The sequence below is a fragment of the Bicyclus anynana genome, chromosome 5 (assembly GCF_947172395.1).
Source record: "Bicyclus anynana chromosome 5, ilBicAnyn1.1, whole genome shotgun sequence".
NCBI classification, from domain to species: domain Eukaryota; kingdom Metazoa; phylum Arthropoda; class Insecta; order Lepidoptera; family Nymphalidae; genus Bicyclus; species Bicyclus anynana.
The window spans coordinates 854,607-862,838 of record NC_069087.1 but is presented as its reverse complement, the minus strand read 5'-3'; the positions used below and the strand labels follow the sequence as shown (position 1 = coordinate 862,838).

General features: G+C 36.6%; 1 protein-coding gene across 1 annotated transcript; it reads left to right on the top strand.

The window, feature by feature from the left end:
• The first annotated feature begins 573 nt into the window (after positions 1-573).
• Positions 574-1,478, top strand: LOC112056413 (carbonyl reductase [NADPH] 1-like). The gene has a single exon (XM_024096847.2). It carries the CDS (start codon positions 574-576, stop codon positions 1,405-1,407), a length of 834 nt encoding a protein of 277 aa, XP_023952615.2. The 3' UTR covers positions 1,408-1,478.
• Positions 1,479-8,232: the final 6,754 nt, after the last annotated feature.

The window sequence follows — 8,232 nt, the reverse complement described above, 5'->3', positions numbered from 1 at the left end:
TTATTAAAACTACCAGGGAGATTATGCAATGGACGATCACCAAGTAAGCCAGCTGCTTATTCTATTATACAGTGATACAAAAAAATATTTCATCATTTTCAACCCGTATTCGACACACTGCTGAGTCTCCTCTCAGAATGAGAGGGGTTAGGCCAATAGTCTACCACGCTGGCCCAATGCGGATTGGCAGACTTCACACACGCAGAGAATTAAGAAAATCATCTGGTATGCAGGTTTCCTCACGATGTTTTCCTTCACCGTTTGAGACACGTGATATTTAATTTATTGAAATGCACACAACTGAAAAGTTGGAGGTCCGGACCGGATTCGAACTCATACCGTAATAATATTTATTAAGAGTAGTATTAGTTATATTATAATAGTAATCATATTTATTTTCCTGCTAAAATTCACAGCATCACCTAATCTCGAGATACGAGACAAAATTCACACTCTGGCAGGGAAACTTATCTCGCACTGTGCCACGGCCGCTCGTCGTTGTCCTGATAAGAGCGGGATGCGATGGCCTCCGATAGCGTTATCACTGTATTTGTCGCTAGTATTATTTCAGCTATGATCAACGTAGCTGTTATCGTGGGAGCGGCCAGCAATCTAGGCTACCAAGTACTGAGGAAGCTAACAAAAGTTTACAATGGGAAAATATACTTCACAACCGAAGACGAGTCCACAGGCTACAACATTCATGACGTACTGAAAAAGAAAGGTGCCACCCTTGAATATTTCAAAGTGGATGTCGCGTACACCAAAAGCATCATAAAGTTTAGACATCACATACAAGACCAGGATGAAAGGATTGAGCTATTGATCAACATGACTGACTACTCTCCCACTGAAAGACATTTGTCGCATATAGAAAAAGTGAGAAGAATATTAGGAATCAACTTCTACGGCTACATCAATTTTGGAAAGCTCATATACCCCTTGTTGACGGACAACGCAAGAGTTGTCAATGTATCTGGTCCCGCTGGTCTTCTAACGACGATCGAAAATGAAGAAATTAGGAAAAGAATTAGCAACCCAAAACTTGATGAAGACGAATTAGTAGCGATCATTCAAGAATACGAAGAAGCTGCGAGAAAGGGTGTTGAAAAAACAGAAGGTTGGGGCAATAGTGTAAACGCATTCAGTAAAGTCGCTCTCAGTGCAGTGACATTCCTGCAACACAGACAGTGGGCTGACAAAGGCATCGTAATTAATTGCGTGAACCCAGGCAACGTCACTAGTCGGGAAGAGAGGAAATCTACAAAAGTGTTCGAGGAAGGCGCCAAGGCCATATTATATTTGGCGTTGGAAGCGCCTTTGACTTTGAATGGGAATTTCGTGTGGAGCAACTATAACGTGATTGAGTGGAACAGTGATCCGTTTGTGGAAGTCACGACTGTGTAGATCAGTATTTTAGTTTAGTTTTAGTATTGGACTGAAATTTTCTCTAAAGAAAATCAACGAGTAATGTGTGAATTAACTTTATTACAAAGATAGTGATTAGGTTATGTTTATTAAAAAATAAATTGGCGATGTTTGTGGTGTAATTGTGTATGTGTTGCTTTTTATCATAATATCCCTCCTCGGCTCGCGCCAAATTAGCACTAAATAGTCTGGTTTTGACCGTGATCATTGTACTAGAATCAAGCAAGAGAAAGAAGGTTTACTTTTTTATTTTTTTATTCACCTGCATTGATAATGATCTTAGTTCCTTGGCTTGGATAACTACAAACAACACATCTTTCCGAGATAAAGCTGTATTGTATAGTAAAAGTGAATATGTTCGAGACGATGTTTTTATTATTTTATTACGTACCCGTCATAAACGACCCAATAACAGTCCTCTGTCCCTCGTTATTATATCCCTTTAATATAAAGCTTATTACGTGATAATGCAGGTCGAGGGTTTTAGTAAATTATTAAAATGCAGTGTGTATTAATGAGAATAACCGAAATCACCATAATAATCATCATGTTAGATGCAAATGGGGAAGACCAAGTCTAACTTCAATACCAACTGCAATCTACTAACCAGAATTATTGACTTGTAATGTCACACGCTACAATCGTCGCTTCTTCTTGCTTCTTGTTTGTGGCTGTCACGTGTGGCCCATATGCGGCGACACTTAGTTGTTTAAAAAAAACAATATAGGTAATTTATGTCACTTCCATAAATAGCAGAATAGGGAACAGCGTCGTAAGACCTATCCTATATCGATGTGCATTTTCTGCAATCAGTCAAACTATATTAGCTGTAAATAAAGCACTAAATTCCAAGTAGTAGTAAACCTTTATGTGAAGGGAAAGAACTTACCGCCACGCGATTTAGCGTTCCGATACGATGTCCTGTAAATACCGAAAGAGGTGTGGATTTCCATCATCCTACTAACAAGTTTGCCCGCTTCCATCTTACGAGTAGATTGCATCATCACTTACTATCAGGTGACATTGTATAGTCAAGGATTAACTTGTAAAAATAAAAAAAAATCTTATTTCTGCAGTCAGTCAAGCATCACTACTATGTTCCAATCTGAAGGCTATTGTCGGTTCAATTACTTAACCATTCATGAGGTATAACACCTACATCTGTGATTGGTGCACATATATGGCGGGAGTGTTACTTTGTTTAAACGAGTAGATGTTAATTTTCCACTTACTATGAGGGTGGCCAACTAACTGCTTAGTCCTTCAAAAAAAATATATACATACAAAAAATAAAACCTTCTTTCGGATAACAATGCCTCAATATGACGATTTTCTGAGCTGATATTTATTGAGCAATGCCAATAACTCGGGTTCACACCAACTTCCGGGAACTTTTGTTTACGCATAAACTTACACCCGAGTCTCGGACTATAAGGGACATGACAAACTGATGGTACGGCAGACTTGGCTGCAATTCACGCGATCGTAAAAGCCTGGGCAGGAATGCCTCTCACCAATTTGGTAGCTGGCGCGAGAGCGGGACGTATTTTTAAAACGACTCGAAATTTACACACCGCCGCGCGGAGACACATTATATAAATTTCTTTTAAATTGCTACATTTCATCGTGGTGTCCATTAATTTTGTTGTATTTAAAGAAGGAGAATTTATTATTTTATAGAACAAAATTAAAAATTACAAAGCTTCAAAATAAAATGTTTTGCATGGTTTATAAGAATGCTGTAGACCGTATCTTTACTGGTATTAATTGAATATTTTTTGACGTATTTGTTAATCTAAACGCGAACTTTTTTCTTATGTATGTGTTAATTTTTGCGTACCTACCGAAATTATATTTGTATTTTTTAACTTCAACATCGCCCTATTTTTTCCTGTCAACCTACATCACAAATTTGAAGTCTCTAGTCATTACAGTTGTAAAGATTTCGTATAATAAACTATGTATTATCTTCTTAAATGTACTAGGGTATCTTATTTAGTCATGACAAAATCTCTTAGGAATATCTTATCATATCTTTGTTATTGCTAGAAGAGGATGTTTTTTGCAACTTTTATCTAATCATAACCTAAAAACAAATGTTATTTATCATTGTATTGTTTTCGGATCATCTGTCTGTTTACGCTGATCTCCAGAACTACTCAACTAAGTATCAAGCGGTTTTTACAGGCAACGAAGTCTGGACTTGTAATCATTAGAATTTAATGCAAACAAAGTCGCGGGAGTCATACTTAGATACTAAAAAGTGACTGAAAATATTTCTTTGGAAAACATAGATTCTCGAAAAACATTACCTATTACTTTGACGCTTTGTTTTTACAAGTAAACTTTGCCTAACAGAATTGTACGTTGTAGAGTCAACATCTCCTGAGAATGCTCCGGTTTCGGGGTGAAACGTACGTAGAGAGTATTTTGTCGGACCTGGGTGACGTTGTCGCATGGGTTCGTTGGCTTTTCGCAGATGATAGCAAAATAAATAAGTCATTATATAACAGAATTGTGTTTTCAAAATGCACGCTACAATAAGGTAAAACAAAAAATCAATTTTTGGGTACAAACTTATACGACACGAGTATCAAAGAGGCAGAAATATTTCACCAGCTCTCTCGAACACATATCTACGACCGAATGTGAAATAAACATAATGTGATTCCGATGCCGTGTGCCAGATGTGATTTCGACAAAATTCCACATATTTCCCTGCGACGGAAATGCCCGAGTTCTGTGAAGTGTTTGATGTATAACTTTTTCTTGGACTCGTTCTTTGTAGGCTCTAATGACGTAATAATTATTAGGGTTTAAAAGGGTTTCAAGTTGCCGTTATAGCCCAGTGGATATGATCTCTGCCTGCAATTTCTGCCTGTGAGTTTGAATCCGGTTCGGGGCACGCACCTCCAACTTTTCAGTTGTGTGCATTTTAAGAAATGAAATATCATGTGTCTCAAATGGTGAAGAAAAAACATCGTGAGGGAACCTGCATCCCAGAGAATTATCTTAATCCTCAGCGTGTGTGAAGTCTGCCAATCCACATAGGGTCAGCGTGGTGGAATATTGGCCTAACCCCCCTCATTCTGAGAGGAGACCCAAGCTCAGCAGTGAGCTGAATATGGGTTGATAATGACGATGTGTTGGATAGTCTAAACGCAAGCTTTGTCATATTCTTTCTTCATGTCAAATTAACGAAGCCTGTGACAAATCTCGCGGAAACTAAGGTATTTTTCGATAAAATTTAGCCTATATGTTTCTTAAGAACTTTCTTTATTTTCCAACTAGCAGACGCCACGTGGTTTCATCTGCATAGTTACCGTTCCTGTAGGAATACGAGGATAAAATATAGCCTGTAGCACCCAAGGATACTGTAGCTTCCCAACAGTGAAAGAATTTTTAAAATCGGTTAAGTAGTTTCGGACCCTATTCACTGCAAACAAACAAACAATCAAATCTTTTCTCTTTATAATAGATAGATGAAAGTCCCATTGAAAATCGGTCTAGGCCTAGATTATCCCAGACAAACGAACACTGCAAAACGGATAATAACTAAGCATTTGAGAAAACACATGATTTTCAAATCACATGTACTCGTATATGCGATCTGAGAATAGGTAGTAAACTATTTTCAAAATCAAGATTTATGAAGCAAATTATATGGACGAACAACGCTTACTGAATTAGCTAGTATACGCTAACTAACGCTAACTAACAATAACTAAACAATTTTTCAAAATCCCTTTTATACTAGTCAATTATTGAATTATCAAAACAGTGAATCATACATACATCAGCGACACAAAAATAAAGGAATGTCTACAGTTCAATACTTTATCTCGCCTACTATTTCATATCTTATCAATTCTCTGATATTATACACAAAAATAAGCGCCGTCATAATTTTATATACTACATAATGATTGACTCGCTCTTAACCGGAGACGCAAAGAGGAGTGTTCAGAAAAAGTGTTTACCATTGAAAACTACATTCGTTTAGACGTAACATGAGTATAATTGAACTAGTGAGATAAAAATTGAGGAACTTGTCCAAAACACAAAATTATCTGGCAACTTTGCTTAAAAATCCTGTATTTCACTCATTGTTGTTGTTTTTTTCATCAACCCATATTCAGCTCACTGCTGAGCTCGAGTCTCCTCTTAGAATGAGAGGGGTTAGGCCAATAGTCCACCACGCTGGTCCAATGCGGATTAGCAGACTTCACACACACAGAGAATTTTAGAAAATTCTCTGGTATGCAGGTATCCTCACGATGTTTTCTTTCACCGTTTGAGACACGTGACATTTAATTTCTTAAAATGCACACAACTGAAAAGTTGAAGGTCCATGCCGCGGACCGGATTCGAACCCACACCCTCCGGAATCGGAGGCAGAGGTAATATCCACTGGGCTGTCACGTATTTCACTCATTATTACACGTTAAAGTCGATACTATAGACATGAAACTCCTAAAGGAGTCATGTCTGAAAAAGATAGCAACAACCTTACCACAGAGTCGACTGAAGCGACGCATATAGGTCACAGAAAACCGTTTAGGTTCATTAGGTATTTATTGGATTTGTGTGTAACAGAGTGTATTTGTTTAGTATAACCATAATCTAGTTTTCCGGTCATGATATATTATTCGTTATGAAATTATCTTATAATTTATTACTGATCCGATTACACCGCCACAATGCTATGGGAATTGTGTTGAAAGAATAATGAATTAGCCTAATATCATGTCATTAAATTGTAAAATTATACATTATTTATCTACAAGTATTGGTTACATTTTATTCATAATTCACTTACAATAGTTAAAATGTGCGAGTAATATTATTTTAAAATCTGCACTTAATATTATAAAGCTGAAGAGTTTGTTTGTTTGGTTGAAAGCGCTAATCTCAGGAACTGCTTGTCCGATTTGAAAAATTCTTTCAGTGTTAGATAGCCTATTTAGGGAGGACGGATATAGACTACATATTATCCCCGTATTCTTACGGGAACGGGAATCACGCGGGTAAAACCTCACGGCATCAGCTAGTTTAAATAATAATTGACACGACAAGCAGATTGTCTACCTGCAGGTTAATTCACTTACTTTCATGTAATTATGTTATTAGACTTTACGAAATTGAGATTCTATGGAAAAATGTCATCCGGTGCTTAATGACAACCCTTCGTGGACATAATATAGTAGGTGGATGACATTTCTCATTTTTGTTTTAATTGTTGATTTTCATGTTTGTTTTAATAGATAGTTAATAAAGATCAAAGTGAATAGGCCAGCTTGGTTGTAAACAATTGTTGGTAAAAATAATGTAATTAAATTGTACAATAATGATTTTACATACTTTACTTTACTTTCGCAAATAATAGATTACATGAAAACTACTGCTACGAGTACTAATTTAACTTTTTGTTGACATTGGTAAAAATTAAACTACGAAATTTAATTTGATATCAAAGAGAGATATTACTACGTTTAGAAGCACACAAATTTCACCGAACTAGTTTTAAAGATCGAATCACTGTAGAATTGATGTATGTGTTTTAACTTTTTCCAGTTAGAAAGTTAATTAATCGAAGTTTAAAAGTTTCGGCGTCGCTCCTTGCTTCGACCCAATAGATTTTTAATTTGCTTCGCGATGCGATTGAGCGATTCTTTAATTTTCGCTTAGAATTTCATTTATTTCATACTAGCAAACTCCACAAGGTTGCTGCCGCGTATTTCCCGTTCCCGTGAGAATGAGTGGTAAAATATCGTCTATTTATCAGGAATAATTTAGGATTCTAGTGCTGTACGAATTTTTCAAATCAGTCCAGTAGTTGCATTTTTTTTTTAATTTGGTTATAGAGGGTATTTTTAAATCTTTCTTCTTTATAATATTAGTGTACTAGTAGATTAATTTTTTCTTAGTTTCAATTGATAATAATAATTATGTATATTAATATTTGGTATAATGTTTTACTGTATTCTGAGGGTATAATGTGTCATGCTAAGTTTCTATACAAACTTTCACCTTATGTTTCACCTCCATCACGTTTAATATAAGATTATTTAATAAAAAGTATTTTTTTTTTATTCTTTACAAATTAGCCCTTGACTACAATCTCACCTGATGGTAAGTAATGATGCAGTCTAAGATGGAAGCGGGCTAACTTGTTAGGATGAGTTCGTATTATAGGACTCAAAAGGTGATTACAAATATAAGAAAACTAATGTCGAACAAAGGTTATGATTCACAATACTTGTCAGGATAACTTAATTAACAAATCAAACTATTACCAAAATAAGTCCCTAGAATGGCAGAGAATGATCTTGAGTGGAGTCACGCACTTGTGAACGATGTATGTAGGGTTAAAGGCGCCTTTTACTGATATCAAACACTCCCCTTCTCCACTCAAGTCACTCTCCCCGCCTATCCCAACTAACCCATAAAGAATTACACAACAAGAGATGTGGACGGCTCGAACGCCACGAGCACACTGAAGCCAACACGAGATCGAGCGACGTCATATCCGTCACAGACTACTATTGCCAACACTAAACGGCGATAACATTCGGCCATCCTGGTGGCGCATCCGTCCCTGGATCGCGTCCGTGTCTGGTGCAGTTGCGTTTACACTGACAACTTGAGCGTGTACAAACCACTATTGAAGGTCGTGTATGACTCATTTTTAATTGAATGAGTGTGTATGGGCCTTGTGTATCTAGGGTTATGTATAGTTCAAGTCACCATTGTATGTAAGGTCGTGTATGACTCATTTTTATCGAAAAATAGCAGTAGGGTTAC

Coding starts and splice junctions, on each gene's coding strand:
- LOC112056413 (XM_024096847.2), top strand. CDS start 574: ATGATCAACGTAGCTGTTATCGTGGGAGCGGCCAGCAATCTAGGCTAC.